At 36.1% G+C, this 22,173-nt stretch overlaps 4 protein-coding genes across 5 annotated transcripts; 2 read left to right on the forward strand and 2 right to left on the reverse strand.

Annotated features, from left to right (window-relative positions):
• Positions 1–1,274: 1,274 nt before the first annotated feature.
• On the reverse strand, positions 1,275–3,931 carry tshba (thyroid stimulating hormone subunit beta a). The gene is made up of 3 exons (XM_040006968.1): positions 3,052–3,931; positions 2,769–2,966; positions 1,275–2,183 (listed from the first exon to the last, which is right to left on the reverse strand). Exons 2-3 carry the CDS (start codon positions 2,928–2,930, stop codon positions 1,905–1,907), a joined length of 441 nt encoding a protein of 146 aa, XP_039862902.1. The 5' UTR covers positions 2,931–2,966; positions 3,052–3,931; the 3' UTR covers positions 1,275–1,904.
• A 3-nt stretch (positions 3,932–3,934) lies between these two features.
• slc5a8l (solute carrier family 5 member 8, like) lies at positions 3,935–11,832 on the forward strand. The gene is made up of 15 exons (XM_040006932.1): positions 3,935–5,473; positions 5,775–5,840; positions 6,103–6,154; positions 6,413–6,480; positions 6,952–7,106; positions 7,370–7,510; positions 7,599–7,728; positions 7,831–7,919; positions 8,205–8,317; positions 9,264–9,331; positions 9,467–9,553; positions 9,692–9,885; positions 10,687–10,796; positions 10,924–11,009; positions 11,118–11,832. Exons 1-15 carry the CDS (start codon positions 5,120–5,122, stop codon positions 11,211–11,213), a joined length of 1,809 nt encoding a protein of 602 aa, XP_039862866.1. The 5' UTR covers positions 3,935–5,119; the 3' UTR covers positions 11,214–11,832.
• A 174-nt stretch (positions 11,833–12,006) lies between these two features.
• On the forward strand, positions 12,007–14,809 carry si:ch211-105j21.9 (sialomucin core protein 24-like). Its single transcript, XM_040006956.1, has 4 exons — positions 12,007–12,246; positions 12,411–12,884; positions 12,992–13,144; positions 13,231–14,809. The coding sequence occupies exons 2-4, from the start codon at positions 12,428–12,430 to the stop codon at positions 13,356–13,358; spliced, it is 738 nt and encodes a 245-aa protein (XP_039862890.1). The 5' UTR covers positions 12,007–12,246; positions 12,411–12,427; the 3' UTR covers positions 13,359–14,809.
• sycp1 (synaptonemal complex protein 1) lies at positions 13,189–22,169 on the reverse strand. 2 transcript variants are annotated; one of them, XM_040006918.1, is made up of 35 exons: positions 22,039–22,169; positions 21,528–21,657; positions 21,241–21,325; positions 21,096–21,139; positions 20,846–21,010; positions 20,657–20,724; positions 20,476–20,549; positions 20,323–20,381; positions 20,143–20,209; positions 19,916–19,989; positions 19,692–19,800; positions 19,311–19,405; positions 19,033–19,217; positions 18,876–18,943; positions 18,736–18,797; positions 18,514–18,630; positions 18,302–18,406; positions 18,060–18,163; positions 17,843–17,960; positions 17,671–17,741; positions 17,499–17,580; positions 17,338–17,400; positions 17,195–17,257; positions 17,057–17,119; positions 16,828–16,944; positions 16,622–16,732; positions 16,442–16,534; positions 16,276–16,350; positions 16,082–16,168; positions 15,845–15,991; positions 14,884–14,934; positions 14,668–14,739; positions 14,485–14,589; positions 14,249–14,314; positions 13,189–14,151 (listed from the first exon to the last, which is right to left on the reverse strand). In XM_040006918.1, the coding sequence occupies exons 2-35, from the start codon at positions 21,654–21,656 to the stop codon at positions 14,011–14,013; spliced, it is 3,135 nt and encodes a 1,044-aa protein (XP_039862852.1). In that variant the 5' UTR covers position 21,657; positions 22,039–22,169; the 3' UTR covers positions 13,189–14,010. The 2 variants fall into 2 exon arrangements, with proteins under 2 accessions (XP_039862852.1, XP_039862844.1); XM_040006910.1 differs by lacking the exon at positions 22,039–22,169 and adding an exon at positions 21,887–22,018.
• Between the last annotated feature and the right edge of the window lie 4 nt (positions 22,170–22,173).

Consider the following 22,173-nt stretch of genomic DNA (forward strand, 5'->3'; position numbering starts at 1 on the left):
ACTTCTTATAAGGGGTTATGTTGATGAATAAAAGTGAGAAACAGCCTTTAAAGGTCTTTAAATCAGATGTTTTGTTGGCTTTTAGGTCACAGGACTTCTTTTGTAGTTCATGTTATACTCACTTCTCTTTAAAATGTTGTAAAGTGTTAAAATCAGTGAGGGCTGCAGAGCCAATAAAAAAACTTCCATCAGTGCAAAGACATTTTAAACAGAAGCTATCAGAAAAAAGAGAAAGCCTGTTATATATGTAAAGACTGAATATAAGATCATGAAAGAGAAATGTCAAAGAGCTCCACATGAAAGACTTATCATGCATTCTCACACTCTGAATTGCTGAGCTATAAATAAGCTGCAGCTGTCCCCCAAAATTCCCACTGTGCACTGGAAAATACACATATAAACACTGAATCAAACTGATAGTTACAGTGGACAAAGTCACACATTAAATTTGGTTTTGTTGAGTCTTCTAGTTATATTGTTTCCAAAAAATCTAGTAACGTATTTTAACAACCTCAAGGACAAGACATTTAACCCTTGTCTCTATAAAATGTCAATAAAAACCAAATGCAAAAGTTTGTAAATCTTTTAAAGGTGACAATATTTTTGTTTAATAATTAAAATGGTTTTAGTGGGTCAATGGTCCGGACTGCAGGCTTACCACATTAGCTCCCAGTCACTTCTTTCATTAAGGCGTTCTTTTGGAACATATGTAGACTCTGGTTTAGCTTTTTTGTTTTGTTTTGGCTTACCCCGAAAAAGACTTCATGTTAGGACGGTGTTGCAAGACCTGTATGGGCGTTGAGTATTAATGGTGCCTGAACTGGATAAGCAATTAAGAAAAAGAACGATATACTGATGACTCACAGTGTAAGAACCCATCACCACTTTTACTTCTAGAATACTCTGGGATGCATTTTTCATGCCCAATTGTGTCACAAATTAACCTCAACAGTTAGTAGAAGTTTCCTAAAGTGTTCACCATCAGCTTCCTTATTCCTTATGCTCGGGTGATCGTGGCTCAAGAGTTGGCAGTTCGTCTTGTAATCAGTTCGAGCCCCGGCTCCAACAATCTCGGTCGTTGTGTCCTTGGGCAAGACACTTCATCCGTTGCCTACTGGTGGTAGTCAGAGGGCCCGGTGACGCTAGTGTCTGGCAGCCTCGCCTCTGTCATTGCGCCCCAGGGCAGCTGTGGCTACAATATAGCTGCCATCACCAGTGTGTGAATGGGTGGATGACTGAATGTAGTGTAAAGTGCTTTGGGATCCATAGGGACTAAGTAAAGCGCTACACAAATGCAGGCCATTTACCATTTATGCTTTCTTTTGAATGTTTTCAGTTAAATATGGGCTTTAAATGATTTGTAAATTATCGCATTGACATTTTACACAATGTCATAACTTTTTTTGGAAACAGCTTTAGTTGTGTCAACAATTCGTGGTTTTCCAGAATGACTATCAAGGTAAATATAGTCAGTGATGTTGTGAGTGTCATGGCCTTGTGTAGTAAACAGAAAGCTAAAGTCTTACACAGGATGTGATTAAGTCAAGTACTGCTTAGTCAGAGAGCTATTTAGAGACTTTAATTCAGTTGTAATCAGACTGCCCTTTTCCGAGCACAATAAGTCTGAGAGTCACGCTCACAAGAGAGTACAAATGGATATATAATGATGCTGAAAATAGGAAAAATGCACTAGGATCAACCCTCATTGTAAAGTTAAAAGCAAGCCTGCGGCACAGACATATTGGCTAACAAAGGCAGAATTTAAAAAGCTGGTACAATTGGGAAAGGTACAGACGGTACAGATCTGACAGTATATGATGACGCTTGTCTTTTCTCAGAATATGGATGTCATGTACTTCCACAACTAAAACAGTGTTCTTGTTATGGGAACAAGAACATGTGAGTCAAAAAGGGATAACATAGTTGCTGTGGCCAGGATATGGGTAGATACGCCTAACAGGCTTGGTACACTTTGTTCCATCCATGCTGGCTCTGTGTGCGCACTCATCAGTGTCAGTCCTGCATGCACTGCAGTGGCAGCTGAGAGCCACAGGGTAGGTGAAGACAGGGTTGGCTTCAATGGGACAGCCAGGCAGAATAGCAGTGTGGTATTCAACCTTATCATAGGTGCAGCCCCTCTGGACAAGGAAACGTGGGCCAAGAATATCCCTCATGTTGCTGTCCTGGTTATCACATATAAGCACAGAGATCAAACTAAACGAATGACGATTACATAGAATCTAGATAACATTGGGGGAAAAGTGCTGGAAATATTTTTTTATGTGACTATCTAGCTTAAAGTCTGATAACATTGGCTAATAAGAAGTCTGTCTTGATATGTATTTATTTATTTATGTCGAATATTTGCAATAGACAAATTATGAAGTGCCTTTTTTTGATTTTTTTTGCCAGCTTTTGTAAAATTTTCTTAGTAATTTACAACATTAAAACCGCAAAGGAAATTGTAAGCTTTCATTTCAGTGTAAAGCCCATCCAACATCTAAATAAAGTCTCCAAAGCATTTATAAAACTATGTAAAAAAAATGCTAAAATAAAACTAAATAAAACTATGTAAAAATATGCCAAAAATCACATATTCTTACTACCTTTTAGATATCTCTTTCTAATATTTTGTTTCATATTTCATGTCATATAATTTTTGATATGGAAAAACGATTATTTACTAAGCACTTCCAGTTTTCAATAAACAAAAACAACATGTAGACTTTTTTTCTTTTTCATTTTTTTTTAACATTAGACATACATACCCTTGAGTAGCAAAATCCCATGCAGATGGTTGTGTTTATTGCAACACAGAACTCACATTCTGGCTTTTCCACATACAGGGTGAAATCAGTGGGCAAACACATGGGAACAGCAGGACTAAACATCAGAAAAAAGAGCCAGCAGTTGAACACTGTAACCTCCATGTTATGTGTCTCAGTCAATCTTAGTCTATTTTGGTCCTGTTTGGGAAGAAAAGGTAAAGAGACCAGTCAACAGCATACAAGAGAGATCAGAGGTTTGGTTTCTTGAATATTATTTTCTTACCCTCTGTATGCATGAGTCACCTGCTTGATAGATGTGGGCACTTTCAGGCCTAATGATGCTCTGAGTCCAAACATCTCTGCTAAGCAGTATTTATACAAACATATCTTAATCTATCTTTACATAAACTGCATGTTATCTATCTGTGACAAAAAACGATCTGTTGAATTTTCAGTCCATTATGTGGATTACATGAATAGTGATTTCCTTGGTAAACAAAGTTCGTGCATTAGCCATGTGGCTCTGTGCAAAGTAGTCTAAGCTACTGTACACTAGATGTCACAAAACACACAAAAAGCTTATTTTCTGCTTTAAAGAACGCATTTTTTTTTATTAGAGGGCCATTCAAATTTTAACCCGAGATGTTTTCTTTACCAAACAAGCCAATCTGTTACTCATTTATGTAAAAATTAACTTGAAAACTTCTTATAATGCAGAGTTGCACACCGGCAGTGTTAAAGTGACACCAAAGAACATGCAACAATGTGAGTCGCTCAAAACACTCAACAGTCATAGTCCAGAGATGACGCTGGTACAACACAATCAAAAAGGGTTATACAACCCGATTTTGTATTACTAAAGCAAAAGTTTCTGTAAAGATAGAGAGAATGAATTCCTGTTGATAACATCTTTAAAAAAAACAAAGGAAGAGTGCAATTCTCACCTTCACTTTGTGTCTCCTTATCTGTAATTTAGTTTAATGATTGTCGAACATAGTCAAAGTCTCGGACACGTTAAGTGATTTTGCAACTGTTTTGAATGCCATTGTTGTGTTTCTGTGTATCTGTAGCCCACTAAGATCAATGCAAATATAAAAATATTAGACAACAAAGAAGTACAGAGCAGGAGCTGGATATACTGATTTCTTTTTTTAGAGTAAAAGTTTTTGCTCTAATTACAGTTACCATTAAAGTATATGTACATGGTTAACCTGCTGTCATCATTTAGTTTATCAGTGACCAGGAATATTACTCACAAAATGATTACGATACATTGAACATTTGAACAGTAAAATACAATGTTAGCTTCCACCTTAAACTGATCATTCTTTCTCCCCAGCTATTGTTCAAATGCACATACATAAACAGTGAATTTTACATTAACTTTTTAAGAATTTAGAGTAACTGATTCTCTCATAAAAGACGTCTTGAATGAAACCATCCATGAAACCGCTAATATTTAATGAACTAGCAAGTGCAAATGATTACACTTACTTTTTCTCTCTAGTGTGCAGTTTTTTTTGCTGTAGCTATGCTTTTCACTGACACTAGATGTGTGACTTTTGTGCCTTTCTATGCATTACTGGAGAGATAATCAAATACTGAAATGCTAAGTAAGGCATTAGCAATCACATATGACATGTATGGCAAATAAAACACAATGTCAGAAAACCCAAAATATTTAACCCACATTCCTCCTCCTGAAATTCTTAACATGACCAATAAATACTGGTAAACCATGAGTTGCACACAGACTCCTCATAGGTGTGTCAACATGTCATTTCTTTTTAATAAGAAGTGACACCATAATAACATTATTTTCTGTCCGAAAAGAATACACCACGTGATAACGTGTCATAAAAGAAGACACACTAGAGGCTCATCAGTTTTTACAATTAGGAAAGATACAGAAGGCTTTACTACTTAGTGTAGTGGCCTTGATAGATTATTAACTAAAGTGAACTAATCTTTATAGTCACTAGAAACCACCAGAATGGACCAGATTTCTGTCAACAGCAAGGGAGACAGTTGAACTACCTCAATGTTCTCATCCGTCGAATAAACTTTTCTTACAGTTAAAGTGGCTAAGCTGCAAATAATTGAAGACTAAAACCAAGAAAACTCTTGTAAAATCTGAGGAGGTCAAGCTATAACTTTTCCACTACGCAGCGGATTTAAATTTCTGACAATTGATTCTGAAATGCACTGCATGTCAACTGGATTGAAGGGCAATTTCAGGATAATTTAAAGGGGAAGGACTATATTTGCAAGATTGAAAGTTATTGAATTCTGACAGAAGCTCAATATTGTGTGTCAAAGGAAGACCCTTTGCTTCTCCTACTGAATCAACCATGGTGGGTACAGGAGGTCCAGTGGCAACTTTCTCTGTGTGGGATTATGTGGTGTTTGCTGGAATAATTCTGGCGGCAGCTGGCGTTGGCCTATTCCAGGCTTTCCGAGGTCGCAAGGAGGCTAGCAGCGAGGAGTTCTTACTGGGTGGACGGCAAATGACAGCTGTGCCAGTTGCCATGTCGCTCACTGCCAGCTTTATGTCTGGCATCACAGTCATTGGTACACCTGCTGAGTCCTACCGGTTTGGATCTGCTTTCTGGATTTTTGGCTTCGCCTATGCTATCATGTCTGCAATCAGTGCTGAGCTCTTTGTTCCTCTTTTCTACCGACTGGGGGTCACCAGTGCCTATGAGGTAGGGATATGGTAGAAACACTGGTGAACATATGAATCAGGAAATAACTTAAAATGCCAAAGATCAATAAAGCAAACAAAAAAAATAATGTACACAGCTTGGTGCTGGTTAATGAAGGTTACTCATTACAGGTTACTCATTACTTGTTAAAAGTGATTCCAACATAGTATGCAAAGAAATATCTAAAGTATTTTTTTGGAAGTTTTATTTTTAAAAAATACAGTACACAGTACAGCAATCTAGCAAATTTGTGGACCAAAAGATCCTTCTATTGATATCCAGGGTTCGTTTTCATTTCTAGTACCTGGAGTTGCGATTCAGTCGCCCCATTCGGATAATTGGGACATCAATGTACATCGTCCAGACGGTAAGCAAAGAGTTTTAAATGATTAAATATACGATCAATTACTTTATGTATTTTGACTATTAAAACTGAAATTATTTAGGAATGAAACGTTGAGGAAACACCAATGATTAAAATGTTAAAGGTAAAATGAAAACAGCACCTGCTGTTTTTTTCTTTTTGACTTTATGTAAAACTGTTTCTTCCACTTCCAAGAAAGCATTAATATAAAATATATGCTTGTTGTTTTTCCATGTAATCAGCTAATGGTGACATTTCTCCTCAGGCACTGTACACCGGTTTGGTTATCTATGCTCCAGCTCTTGCTCTAAATCAAAGTAAGCCAAAAACCTCATAAAACACATCTTGATAATTGAAGGACTTTTAGCTTTAAGCCTCACTAAACTGTCACCTGCTCATAAAACTTCTACTTCTTCTTAGTGGAATATTAGTCCTGAGTTAATATACTAATGATTCTTTCATGTTTATCCTATATAAAGGTTTATTTAGAAAAACAACCAAAACCCAAAAACTGAAAAAAAAAAAAAAAAAGGATGCAGACAGAACCATAATGAAGCTTATTTCTTATTACTCAGTCACTGGACTGGATCTGTGGGGAGTGTTGGTGGCTACAGGAGTGGTGTGCATCATCTACTGCACTTTGGTTGGTACCATCTAATGTAAAAAAGTATTATATTTATTTAACTAGTTGTTTTAGAGAAGCATGAACTGAAAACGTTGTTACGCCAGAGGATGCTTTCAGCTGGCTTTAAGTTTCAAGATGGCGCCAGTGTGTGTGGCTCGCCGTCTGGCTCTTCCTCTGTTGTGTTTAATTTTCTTTACTTATGCTATTAGCATGTATAGCACTTTGTGAACTCTGGTTTTATGTTAAAGTGCTTTATAAATAAAGGTGGTATGGTATGGTATTTCTAATGATAAACGTTTTGGTTCATTGAGGTTTTAATAAGCAGTTTTTCACTTACATATGAATGAAATTAAAGTTATTAGCTCCTTGATTATTAATAATTGTACACATCCAAACATTATTGTGACTCTTACTAAGGAATCAGCTCGACAGATTCTGCAAAAAACCTTTACAATGTGACGCTTACTCTAACATCAATGTTTACTTCAGGGTGGTCTGAAAGCAGTAATCTGGACAGATGTGCTTCAGATGGTGGTCATGCTGGCAGGTTTTGTGGCTGTTATAGCTAGAGGAGCTGTACTGCAGGGAGGCCTGACAAAGATTTGGGAAGATGCTGGTGAAGGAGGCCGACTACAAGCTTTTGAGTAAGTACACAAGCAGACTTATGTCCAATAGTGAGTGAGTTTATTTTACAATAAAAAACGGGCAGGGTTTTTGAATCACATAAACTGTGATTACTAATTCCAAGGAAATTTACTAAAAACATTTTGCATCCAAAAATAAATATCATGGATGGGAAGCCTGCTAATTGGCTTCTATATGCCATTCCACGTTAGAGGTTTGTGTTGCTGAAGTCCTCAAAGTTAACCTTCAATATATTTTCATATTATTGACATTTCTATCACAGTTTTGATCCAGATCCCCTGAAACGACATACTTTCTGGAGCATAGTAGTTGGCGGTAGCATAATGTGGGCGGCAATCTACGCAATCAACCAGTCCCAGGTGCAGCGTTATATCTCCTGCAAAACCCTGGGACATGCCAAAATGTGAGCGTTCCTGTAATTCAATACAAACAGTACATTGCTGAGTCTGAGCAAAATTTTATGTGCTGACATGTCTTTTTTCATCTTTCAGGTCTCTGTATGTGAATATGGTTGGTTTGTGGATAACTGTGACTCTGGCTGTGTTTTCTGGTCTCACCATGTACTCCATTTACAAGAATTGTGATCCACTATCAAACGGTGATGTTGCCACCCCTGACCAAGTAAGTAAACCTGCAGTTTTCTCTTTAGTCCTCACCACCTTTCCTTTTATTGTGCAACAAAGCATTATGTGTAACAAAATATGGGTTATATTTATCAACCAGCTGTTCCCATACCTTGTGATGGATATTCTGGCAGACTTCCCTGGAATTCCAGGCCTGTTTGTGGCTGCAGCATATAGTGGTACCCTGAGGTGAGAGCCTTAGACATGCAAAAACATGTTATTTTAGAGCTGTGCAGGGATCAAGACCTGATAAATTAACATTCTTAGAAAAGAACTGCCTTTGTTGCTGCCTGAGAAAAAGTCACTAAGTAGAGAACAGGATAATATTTTTGCATTTGCATTACTAGACATAGATAATGCCATAAAGTACCATCTGTTGCCTGAAAAGCTTCTCTGTGTGTAATTATCATTTTAAATGCATCAGCCTGACTGTTGTGTTCCAAGTCTAAAAGCTTACCTTTGTATATTTTTCAGCACAGTGTCTTCCAGCATTAATGCCCTAGTTGCTGTCACGGTAGAAGACTTTATTCTACCAGTGTACAAAGACCTCACACAGAAGCAAGTGAGCTGGATGAACATGGGCCTGAGTAAGTTGCAGAAACAAAAAACTTCCAAAATAGTCCAAAAAAGCCTTGAAGCAACTGTTGCTGCAATTTGGCGCTATATATATTAATTAAAGTGAATTGAATTGAAAACCCCAAATAAAAGCTTCATCGTGTCTGTAATAACGCAGCTTAATAATAAGACTTTACAGCTCTTTGTTTATAAGTAGTCACCAACAACTGTTCAGACTCCTATTATCAGAGACCCTTTGAGATTGCAAGAGAGCAAGTGACATCGAGATAACCATCTTGTCTTGCTATTTTAAGCAAAGGATTCAAAGCATTTCCTCCATATAACTTATGAAATGATTAGAAATATATCATAGATAATCATTTGAGCCTGCGTAATACCTCTGAACGAAGGAAGTCTTGTCAATTCAGCAAACAGACAAGTCATGAAGTCGTAAAAAACAATTGTTAATAATTTAAATTAACAGACCTAACAGAACAGTCGGTACTGTTACTGTTATTTTCAGAAGGTGTAATTATGGTGTAGGTCGTTCATTTATGAAAATATGTTTGCAGCACATAGCTTATCTTTTTCCTCTTTATGTCATACAGACAGTTTTTAGTATGCTGTTATGCTTTTTAATATGCTGTTTTTGCACAAGGTCACAATGATCTTGTTCCTTGAAGTCCATTTTAAAGTGCTAAATCATTTATGGTAGGAAAAAAAACATGATTTCTACTGGCCTCACATCACCTTTGTGGACTTATTTTTCCATACGTTTTCCATAAGTTATGATGATAAATTGAATTATATGAAGAAAAAAAAACCCCAAATAAACATTTGCTTTTAAACAGAGTTAAGTGTGCATAACCATAATAACATTTGTTCTAGAAAACTGTGTAAAACATGTTGCCTATCTGAACAACTGAATTTGCACTGCGAACGTTGTAATCTGGATCTTTTATATTTTTCTACTCGCAGGTGTTTTCTTTGGAGGAGTGTGTATTGGAATGGCTGGAGTAGCTTCCCTGATGGGAAGCGTCCTGCAGGTAATCTGAATCACCATGAACACAAACTACTGCAGTCATTTATTGCTCTTCAGCTTCACCATGAGGTGAAAGTTGCAAACTACAGGGTAAACTACTTTTTTCTTTTCTTGTCTTTTTTTCCCCTTTTCTTTTCAGGCCGCTCTTTCTATATTTGGCATGATAAGCGGACCGCTCCTTGGTCTCTATCTATTAGGCATGTTTTTTCGCACATCAAACTCAATAGTGAGTATTTCCTTGCACTCAGACTTCTACTAGCACAACTGCACAACCTGATAACACATAAAAAAAAAATATTGCCAAAGTAATAAAAATGTGACGTCCTAGAGAAAGTAGTTCACTGTGTTCATATTTACTTTTCAGGGAGGACTTGTGGGAATGATCATTGGTCTAGTGTTGACTCTGTGGGTGGGGATCGGAGGCCAGATTTACCCAGCAACAGCTGAAAAGACAAATCCTCTTCCACTCACCACTGCAGGCTGCAACAACACAATAGGCCAAAACTATACAACAATAACTCCCTGGACCAGTCCAGTGACTCTGACCCCAGAGCCTGAGTGAGTCATTTTACATAAAAGACTGATGCAAAACCTTCTTTTGCTACTCAGCAACACAGTAAAAATCACAGTAAACTTTTATTTAACAAAAAAAACAACAACAGCTGTTTAATAGCTGTCTAAAAAGGCATAATTAAACCTCACGAATCAACTACAAAAAGTACAAACTTCTCTGAAAGTTTGTACTTTTTGTACAAAAAAGTGAAGTAAATGAAAAATTAAAACGTAAATGAAAAACAGGAGAAAACGTAATCAACAAAAATGGCTTCTCACGCCTACTAGGCTGCTGCAGTGAAGGATATATACAAGGTGAACAAAATACACGATTGCTACTTGACAAACCTATTTACAGCTATTTACAAAATTGAGGTACTAACGCCAGACACACACACGAGGTTATACTTGCAAATCACTTTGTCAAAGAAACTCTACACAGCAACGAATCAAAACACAGGTTCTTTGTTGGATGGTGGAGGTTAGGAGAGAGAGGAGGGGGCCAGGTGGCTGTCATCCGGTAGTTAAGTACGGGAGGTGATTAGCCAATTATCTAATCCAAGGACAGGAAGAGACTCCACCCAACTACTCAGCAGGCACGCCCAGGTGTCCACCTCCTAAGAGAGAGAGGAAAAAACCCACAGCCATCCTCTGGTGGGAGGAGTCACACATAAAACAAACACTGCCAACATTAGATCATCATAACACAGTTGTCAACAGTTGAAAACAGTTGTCTGCTTTAAACATAACATAAATTTTTATATATAGTCTAAGTATATTAAAATGAGTGCTTTTTGTTCATTTCAGTTATAGGCCTCCTTTAGCAGACACCTGGTACTCTCTGTCTTACGTCTACTTTTCTCTGTTGGGCGTTCTGGCCACAATTGTGTCTGGCCTGCTTGTGAGCGTGATCACAGGTGAGATATTACTTCTTAGTCTTTACTTTAAGCACTGCAGAAATCTAGTCCATAATATTATGGTATTTCAATTATATCAAAACAAGGATAAAATCGAGGGAGTATGTATTTTTTTATACATATACAGGTGGATGTAAGCAAGACAAGATGAACTCAGAGCTGTTTGTGAGGAAGAATGACTTAATCTGCTTCAGCTGGTGCAATAAGTCAAAGGTATGATGCTTACCCCCTAACAAACAAAGGAAGAACATATCAGCAACCCTCTCCAAAATAAACAAAAATTTGGTGTTATAAATATAATATGTTTTTAACCCAATACAGGAATCAGACATCACAGAGAAGCCTTCAGCAAACATTTGCATGGGAGCTGACAACCCAGCATTCAAAGAAGACGACGTGATGAGCAAAGATGCTTGAAAAAAACACAAGACTATAATATTAGTCTATCAATGACATATTCTGTCTTGGGGTCATTTTAATTAAATTTAAGAAAATATACTCACACACATAAAGCACAAGCAAAACCCCTTTATTAGCATCTGATGATAATGGTATTTATATTGATACTAATCATGTGTCGAAAATCTAAAATTGAATCACTCAAGAAATCATTGTATTTATGTTACTGACATATTTCAACAAGACAGAAACAGTGTATTTAATAATATGGTGAAAAAAGAAATCTTTGTTTATTCAAGTCAGATGCCCACAACTTCTGCTCCCCATGGGCTGAGATGTTCCCGTTTCATGTTCACTTAGACAACCTTGTTATTCCATTTATCGCCCTTTATAATTGCTGATACCAGATTACAGTTTCATGATCTATCTGAACATTGCACTTAATTTTATGCCGACACAGAGATACATATTGGAGTATTGTTCACTTTTACTGTACAGTGTGATTACTGTTTTGAAGGAAGTGTTTTGAAACATGGCTGTTTGTTTATTACAGAGTTGCTTTTATATGGAAACTATTGCACTCTTTATGAGCTGCCTGTACAAGCTGGTAACAAATTTGTCAATAAAATATTTTGTAAAAAAGTGTACTCAGTAAAAAAAAAACCTTAAATCACACATACACAAAAAACTCTAAAAACTTTAGTGCATGAACTGTACACACACCCCTTTTTCTCTCTCTCTCTATATATATAAATGTATTGTCTTTTGTATTGTCACTTTGGTAACTGTCTCTTTAAGGCTTGTAAAATATGTTTGCCATAAAGAAACAGACGCTGATCTCTGGACCGACTTACAACAATGCCTTTGTCTCCTTAGTAACAAACAGTAGAGGAAGTTTAAGGGTAAAACTGCCCTGCCCACATTCACCTGCCATAGTATCAGCCACTTTCAATCCAGGAAGTGAACAGTCAGTTGAGACATGGAGGCACACTTTCAACCAGAGAATTAAACTAAACTAGGCTGCTGTTTTCACTCTTATTAACTAAACAAGGTGAGCTGGTTTTTCTTTCTTTTTTTTTCTAGAATTAGTTTTTTAAACGGTTTGAATTTACTTAAAATTTCACAAGAGGGATTTACATGTTTGTGTAATTTAACTAAAAAGACCACATCTAGTCTTGTTCAGTCTTGATTTCAGCTAATGTTTTTACTTTCTAGTTCCAGATTAAAAGGCCATGGATGTAAAGTTTACTGCCCTGGCTTACTGCCATCTGGCCCTTTTGTTCAGTGTGGCCCAAACAGAAAATGGGACTAGCACTCCTCAACCAACCTTTAGCTTAACGACCCTTACGACACTAACTCAGTCTGACTCTACTTCACCAATCTCAAATTTGACTGAGGAGACAACACTATATACCAGCACACAGTTGGATAACAAAACTGTCGTTAGCACCACTGCGGCAACAACCGAGAGGACAAGTCACTACCAGACTTCTCAGTCAGCAACCACCTTGACTCCTCTAACAAACAGTACAACTCTGAGGACTACAAGCTCTAGCACTCAAATGTCAACATTTACTGCACAAACAACGGCAGCAATCCAGACCACAGTAGATAACTCAAGTACACCAAGTACTCCAGTAATTACAACTGAAAATGCAACTCATACTACCATGAACAGAACCAGACAAGGTAAGCATAAGGCTCCATTCTTATCTGCAGTTTTATCAACAACTATTCATTTTTTTTAATATAATTTGCTGATTATGGTAATTCTTGCTGTTTTACTTTGTTGCTAGATGTGGGCCTCAATGTCTCTGAAAGGAATATGACTATTGTCTTCAGCACTGTACTTGGAGCATTTGCTGTGTTGTTGGTTTTTCTTATGTTTCACAAATGCAAACAGAAAATACAGTACTTGCACCAACCTCTCAATAATGCTCAATACACAGGTAAGGGACTCTCCTTCATCAAACAATTAGTTCAAACTCTTTTATTTACTATTGGCAATTAAAAATACTAATCTAATTTTAAACAGATACATTTGTGGCAGATGATGACACACTCGTTATTTCTGGAGGACTTTATGATGGCCATCCAATCTACGACAACGTACCAACAGCTCCTGCAGACCAGTCTCAATTCCACCTTGAGTTTCTCCATTAAAGACACAGAGTTTCTATAGTCTGAAATCTACAGTTTAGGAGTGGATAAAACCAATGTACTAAACTAATGTAACCAATATACTTTCAAGACTGAAATACAACTCCTATGATGGTCTTTATAAGAGAAAAGTGGTCCTTAGAAAAGGAAAATGAGAATAGGTAGGACATGCAAACAAGTACAAAACTGATTTTTGAGAACATTGCTTTTACTTTTACAACACCAGAATACATAAATATATTAGCAGAGTAACTTGTAACAACTAGAAATTGTCAAAGATCAGCAACATAACCTTGCAATAGAACATATTAGATTTCACGTTAACATTAAAGATGAGTTATTCCAAACATTAGCACAACAGCAAAGTAATAAATAAGTAAAGACATTGACTCTGTAGTAGGTAGAAATTTAATCCTAAACACCCATAAATAAACTTACTAAAAGCTGGCATCTTAACACCAAAACCTTCTTCTCATTGACACTATGTTTTAGTTGAACCATAGAAACATATTCCATTCATGTTTTTGTGTTATTTTTAGTCTATTTGTTATTCAGTCAATCGTGTATTATTTATTCATTCTCAATAGAACTGTATTTCAAGTCACCCACCTCTACCAATATTGTTATTACTGCTAATCTGACCTAACAGCCATACTTAGGCAAAAATCTTCTCATTGGTCTTCTTCTTTTTTTTGTCACAGCCAGTAACAGCTGTCCAACCAGCATCTCTCATTCTTTTCATTGCGGCCAGCTTTAAGGAGTTTCCTGGTGATTTATGAATGAGTGGGCTCTGATTCTGTAAAAATAACACACACATACACACACATAGGGATTTTTAAAAATCAAAGTAAGTATATTATATGCCACTTTGTTGGATCATAAAGGCACATTACCTTTTTGAGAATGTGGAGTTTACATTGTGAATCTGAACTTTTATGTGCAGGTGTATTTGTAAAGGTCTATCAAGACAAGAAACAGAGGAATACACATTAATCTGTCCTAGCGAATTTGCAGAAATGGTAAAATCACATTCACATAACCTGCAAGGTTTATGCCATTATTTTTTTTTAAATATTAACAAGCCCCCACCCCCCAACCTTAAAAAACAAAACAAAAAAACATTGCTTACCAAGAGATCATTTTGATCTGAGCTGTCAGACTTGGGGTCAAGTTCAATGGCGCTCTTTCCCCACTGTGCTGACGGTTCAGAAGGGGGAGTCCTTATTCTGTAGGACTATAGGGGAGTAAATGTCAGTGAATATATTCATATTTTTTCAATTTTGGAAAATGTCAGAATGTAATACTATATTACTTTGATCTTTGTTGTTCCGGCAGTATGGTTTGTAAGACTTCTTGGGGTTTTCATGTCTTCACTGTTGATGCACTACAATTCAAAGTCAGTGCAATCATTTATCATAAAACTTAAAGTAAATAAAAGCATATCGATACATGAATTATGTTATAATTTATTCTGTCACTATAGCCATTTTATATATCTACTTTATGAATAGGTTAAATTGCAGTCTACCTTGGATTTTGGTGTTCCACATGATGCTCTGATAAATTCAGTAGCAGATTCCTTAACAACAATTCAAACAAAGTTGCTTTAGAAAAAGGCTGTGGTAATAAGGTTACATTGTACTGCTTTACACTCACACACAAAGTTTTGCAGTCGTTTCCTACAGCTATAGGCAATTATTAGCAGAGTCTTCCATGTGAACTGACTAAGAGTATCTGGCGCCAGTATTCTCAGGCCCTATAAAAGCTGCTAGCTTACTAATCTCTGAGAGATGCTCTTCATGAATTTAAATGTTTTCTCCAATGCGTAACACCCATGCTCATATTCACACTGCTATTCTTGTTAATTAATGGTTTCTAAATAAATCTGTCAACTCTGGTGCATTTTTAGTTCCCATGGCACATTTGAGACTCTCATTCAAACATATGAATATATACCTTTTTTTTATTCATACACAACAAATACATTTAAAATCCCCTTTCTTTCTCTAAATAAAATCCAGGTGAATAATAAACATTATGAATAGCTATAGGGCTATAAATTGAAAGGCTAAAACACCATGTCCACCAAAAAAAACAAACCGAAAAATGGCAATTAAAATCTTCGCAAATATTATGGAAAAATAATAAATGAATCTATTTGTCCGTTTTGATCCACCAATCACTTAGACCAAATATCGGCTGATCCTGACTCAGCTGGATGTTGTTCTGTTTTTGTCTTTACCTATAACCTGGTACCATGGATTATTTTTCTAATAAATACCAGTTCAGCAAATTCAATTGGGGTTGTATTTATTTTTCATAATACCCAAAACCAAGGATGTACTATATCTGAAGTAGAAAAGGCTATTTTGAGAAATCTGTAGTTATAAAAACCTTAATCATCTGATTTTCTAAGCTTACCTTAAACAAAAATGTCTGAAACAAAACGTGCTTAATCTGTTGAAAACATTTTGGTCGATAAAACTCACATATGTTGTACGAGTGGCCAAACTCTGACCATCTTTGCTGTAGGAGGAAGTTTTCTTGGCCTTGAAGAAGTCAAATGTGTGACTCTTTGAAGAGTTCTCTTTTGGAACCTCTGAACTTTTCCCTTGTTTATAGTTTGAGGCAGCTACCTGTAGTAGTACACATACAATTTTGGGTCAACTAAAAGTAATGACAAAGAATGCCATCTAGTGGCAGCCTATGAGCTGCATGCACTGTACCTGTTTGTCGCTCCCTTGTGACAGCAGAGTGCTTTTCACAACAGACATTTCCTGCTTCAGATCACTTGTTTTGTTTCTGAGGTTTTTCTAAATTCAAAGTGTTTGTTACATTGTGAGCTGTCTCTCTCAGAAGTATGACAAACAAACAGCTGTATTCATAAATCCAACAAAAACTGATTTAAAGTAGGATATACCTTCTCTCTTGTTTCTGCCTTCAGCTCTTTCTTCAGCCTCTCATTTTCAGACTTATGCTTTGAGAGGTCCAATTCCTGATTTAGAGAAATTTGTGATGCAACTGTTAGGATATGACATATTTTCTGGTCAATCATTATTAGTGCTACTTAGCATGTTTCTTGGTACCAGTGATTTTTCACGAGCAGTCGCCTCCATCTCATTCTTCTTCTTCTCTTCAAGTTCTGCGTCCTTTTCTTGGACCATCCTGTCATACTGGCTCTGGTAGTGACAAGTTGGGTTCATTCCAACACAATATACATGAGACATATTTATCAGACAGCAAAAAGGCCATTATAATAACTTTACCTTATGTTTTTCCATCAGAGTGACCATATCTCCAATCTTATGCTGGCATTTAAGTTCTGTGGCCTCCTTGTTCTTAATGGCTTCTGCTGCTGTAATTCTAAGTTTCTGGACCTACAACACAAATTGGTTCTATTATTGTAAATTCAATTTGAAGGAGGTAAATGTTAATTAAATTGAAATTACAAATTGAAAAGTAAAAAAGTAACCTCCTTCTCAAGTTCTGCTGCAAAAGTCGATTTTGACTCAAGAGCCTTGAGCAGTTTCTCATGTTCTTCTCCTTTGAGTTGTTTAAGGTTCTGGGACTCATTTTGAAGGCTGTTGATCTAAAGATTAAAGCAGCATCTTAATTTTCCAGTCTAATACTGATTAGCTTAAATAGTTCACATACGTATTAACAACTGGAAAATAAAAACACAAAGCAAACCATCCCCATACCGTTGTTTCAAGGTCACTGGATTTTGCAATCTCCTGTGCCATTTGTTTCTTAAGCATTTTATTCTGAAAATATACAAGTGAGGACAATAAATACCATTCCACTCCTTTTATAGCTAGAGTTTCATGGTCATTACAAACCTCTTTCTTGTATTCCTCCTGGGCTTTAAATTTAATTTCATATTGTTTTCTGAGTTTGCACAGCTAAAAAGCAAAGATTTTTTGTTTAGTTCCAGAAAATGATCAATAACAACAGTATTTGCAATTTCACATTTTTCACTCACCTTTGTTTCCACAGCTTTGATCTGTTTTTCTTTTTCTGTGATTTTCACCTGAAGTTGCTCATACTGTTCACACAGAGCATAAAGAAGCCATAATGAACATGTTTAGAATAAGCATCTTTATAAAGCCCTGTTTCTACTAATAATTTAGTTAAGATGCTTACCTTTTCTTCAATTTGCTTCTGCAGAGTTTCTGTTTGTACACATTTCCCCAGGATTTTGGTTTTGACTGCAGTTAACTCATCTCTATTGCATGGAAAATGAATATTTCAACCTCAAAAACTGTGCATTCCAATCAGGAAAAAGTATCTTTAAGCCTCTGAAGTGCATATTCACCGTAAAGTCTTGTTTTCTTCCACCAGCGTTTGAATTTCTCCATCGAGTTTTAATGCCTTCTCCTCACTCACCTGAGTCAAAACAGTTTTCAGAATTTGTGATTCATATAATAAATGAATTAATAATAATACAAATAATAATAAAAATGACAATAATACAATAAAATTCAGACCTTCATGTTTGCCTCAATAGCTTGCACGTTAGATAATCCATTTTCAAACTGCTCTTGAATGGCTGTCTTCTCAGACTGCAGCTCATTAAAGTTTGATAATAACTCTTCATACTTTACTCTTAAAAATGACATAAATAAAAAATGAAACATATTACAACAGCGTAATAAAATATTATATATGCTAATATGATAAAATGGCTGTCTATTAACAACTCACTCATTTTGCAAAATGTCTTTCCTCAGCTGCTCCATCTGAACGTTGCATTCCTTATTTTTCTTCATTTCAGTACACAGCTGTTCCTCCAGCACCTGCACTTTGATCTGCAGGTATATTGCAGAGAAGCAATGCATTGTATATTTCAACCCAATGAATATATTTTACTACCAAACACATAAACAGCTTTCTCTAGTGGATAAGAGGTGAGGGGATGAGAAACAAAATTAAAAACATGTAAATACCTGAGTCAAAGTGGACTTCTCCTGTAAATGTTCTTTTTCCTTTTCAGCAGCTTCACAAGCCTTTTTCAGTGAATCATTTTCAGCAAAAGCATTCTCTGCTTCTTTCTGTATCAGGGAAAAAGGACAAACAATTTTAAGTATCTTTATTAGGCTATCTGATACAGATCGTCTTTTCTTTTTGTATTATGTATCTATTTATCTACTTATATCACCTTAACCAAGTGGATTTCTTCAGTTTTCTTTGAAAGCTCAGCCATGAGTTCCTCCATTTTAGCTTGAGTGAACTGAATTTTAGCCTTCACTGACTCAATGGATTTAGATTTTGTGTCCTAATAACAAGAACACATATTGTTTTGAAGGTATGTAACAGACTTGGGCATGCAAGGACTGGTTTTAGAGAGAAATCGTACACTTTCCCTTCAAATAAACCGTACCAGTTCATCTTTGAGAATTTGGATTAGGCCATCTTTCTTTGTAGCTTGGTCGAAGGTTTCCCCTGTTGAGTAAAATATTTCTTTCGACTTGAAACCACATCACCTAAAAATATCAACACATGTTATCCGGTGGGACTTACCTAAAACTGTGTTTCTCCTTTCAAGTTCAGTGTTGTTTTCTATAAGTTTATCCTCAAGCTCTTTGGCCCTTCAGAAAAGTAAAAATAAGAATATAATGACATGAGGAAACACTGTACTTTATCTAGAAAACACTGTGAATGAAGGAGTTTAATATACCTCTCTTTCTCTAGTGCTAGTGAAGTCTTTAGCTCTTGAATGGTTGATTGAATGCACTCTAGCTCCTCTGCTTGCTGGTTTTTGACTCTGTTGAGCTCCTGTAAACTGAGATCTTTGCTTTGAATGACCTCAGCATACTCTTTTTTACTTTGTTCCAAGGCTGCAGCAGTAGTTTCCTGATTTTTCTTTGTTGGGTTATTAAGATTTGAGTTAAAGCATACTGCATGCAACACAAGAGCCCAATTTCAGTACAAAGAAAAGAATCTCAAGATACTCACCTCAGTCTCTCTGCAGCGCTGCTCAGCAATATCCAGTTGTTGAAGAAGAGATTCCTGTTCAGCTTTTGCACTTTTGAGAACTTCAAATTGATGATCTATAAAAGCACATATATAATATTAATATCCCCAAAACAAAGTGTACTAACCTGACCTGAAGTCTGGAAAAGAAATAAAACATTTTCACCTTAAACTAAGCACCTTTTCTCATGTTAATGAGCATCTATCCAAATATACTGTCATGACTCTAATACTTCTGCATATTTAATACTGAGTAATATTTAAAAAATGTCTCGTTATGAACACACTGTTTTTATTACCAGTGTAGCAAAGTTTATAAAATCAACATTCACAGCTTATCTTCAGATCTAATTATGATGTTACTTGTTGACTGTTGAAGTTCATTGCAGTGCTTCTGAGTTTCATCGAGGTCCAGCAGGAGTTTCTGTAGTTGGGTTTCCTTATCCTTAAGTTTTAATTGAAGCATGGTTATCTGTAAAGAACATGTCAGTCATTAACGTGTCAAAATTTGTACAATTTGTGGAAATATATTTCATGCCAAAAGTTTCTCAAATAAACTGATGGAAGGGCTTTTTGCCCCCACCAACCTCTTCCTGTTTTATCTTAAATTCCTGCTGATATTTCTTTTGTAGATGGTCAAATTGCAGTAAGTCTTCCTTGACTGAAAAACAATAAAACATGCTGTGTTGATGGTCAAAGTGTCACTAATTCATCTAGTTCCATTTAGAGCCTAAATACATTTAAGGCATTTTATTGAGTAAAAGACATAACATTTTGGCGTAATAGCGGCAAGAAGAAATGTATATATATATACCTTTCTGCATCTCTTGCTGATCAGTTTCTACTCGGACACGTAGGCTTTCAAATGCGGCAATCATTTTCTAAATGAAAAAGTAATAAACTGGCAATCAAACCTCATCATTTTACAATGTTTTGGTCAACAAAATATAATAAATTAAAAGCTACTACTGGCAAACATTTTGCGGTGTTTTACCTTAACGCTTTCGTTGTTTTCAGTAAGGAGGTGGTGGGTTTCCTCTCTTTCAGCTTCAACTGTAAAACATTCACAGCAATGTACCATTTATTTCTGCACTTACTAAAGCTGATAAAGAAAAGTATTCTCCAGATCACCAGAATTTTTACTTACATAACTGTATTTTCTCAACTGACGAGTCAAAGGTTTCCTTGAGTATATTGCACAAGTTCCATGTTGAATTGTTTCTGCATTTTAAAAATTGAGTTTTTAGCATTTCACAATTAAAGGAACAAAACAAAGCTAAATGTAATCAGATCATCATATTTATCTTAGTTTCACAAATCACACATACTTGTTTCTCAGTTCTTCATTTTCACTAATCTGCTCCTCCAGCTTTATGCTGAGACTTTCATTTCCAAACTGCAGACAGAAAATACATTAAAGAATTCAAAGTTATCTCTTCCTGTTGTAAATGTTGTACATAAGTAGATAGACAGAGATAAGCATAAGATCAAATAACATCAGTCTGTGGAGTACACACCTGCAACTCCTGAATTGCCTTGCGCTGTGTTTCAATTGTTCTTTTGTTATCTTGGAGCCTTCTTTCCTTTTCCACAGTGTCAGAATAAACTTTAACCTTCCAACACTTAATTTTCTCAACTTCATCAAACAGCTTTGAATAAAGCTGACCAGGATTGCAATTATTCTGGAAAACATCCACAGTTTAGGAAGTAAAATGACACACAAAGACATATTCATGCTGCACATTTCTGTGCAATAGAAATATTTACCCCGTCTTTCTCCATTGGTTGCATGAATTTCATATTCAGAAAGTCTTTAGTGGGAAACAATAATTAGGTTAATATTTATAGTGCAGTTCTTCTGTTGGAAGTGATAGAGCTGGTGTTGTTAAATAACACAAAGACACACAAATACCTTGTTTGGGCGGTTTAGTTGGTGCAACCACGTTTGTATTGGGGAACAGGATGTTTTTCTCTTTGTCAAAGCATTCACTGTAACTCTGGTGGAAAAGAGCAGTAATATTTAATGTCATGTGTGTTAATAATTACTGCCTCATAGAATGCTGCTGACAACACACATACAATGGTCATTGCTAAGGTTAAATAGTTACTGCTGAGCTAGCATAGTGGTGCTTTGAGTTTTTTCATCATTGTTTAGCTTCTAATTATTAACTAATTATAACTAACTATTTATTGACTTACAGGTTGCAATGCTTTCATGAAATTGCCTCTGTCTTCAACTATTTCTTGAGGTTGAACCGCAGATATTGGTCCGTTATTCACCCTGGGAGGCACCAACAGCTTGAAGCTAAAACGTTGATCTCTCTCCATTCTGGAATAGCCATACAGCAATAACCTAGTTATTTAATAATGCGGTGTTTTAAACCAAGACATCTTTAATAAACACCACAGAAATGCCAGAAGACTACAAATAACTATTATCTTCCCTTTTTACCTAATATTCACAAGTCAAATAACCCTAAACATTAGCTAGTTAGCTAACAGTAATTAGCTTTTTATTTGTGAGTCAACTAGGCTCCCAGACAACAGCTAACAGTTACCTCCGGTACATTAGAGCAGCGTTAATTCCCACAAAATACAAGATAAAAAAACAATAATAATAGTCAGTAGTTTAGAATGTTACTTAATACACATCAATGTGGTAATTTACTAGGTACTACGTGTAAACTATGACATTTTTTTTAAACGTTACCTGTTAAACTTGGTTAACGGTTATAACGCGACCACCCTGCACGAGGCGAGGAAGGACTCTTGCCCAACTGTTTAAGTGAAGACTATTCTTGTGTCTTCAGGTTTATTTAAATATCATACTTTATTTTTTTTATTA

Source organism: Simochromis diagramma, unplaced genomic scaffold (assembly GCF_900408965.1).
Source record: "Simochromis diagramma unplaced genomic scaffold, fSimDia1.1 OVJJ01000320.1, whole genome shotgun sequence".
NCBI classification, from domain to species: domain Eukaryota; kingdom Metazoa; phylum Chordata; class Actinopteri; order Cichliformes; family Cichlidae; genus Simochromis; species Simochromis diagramma.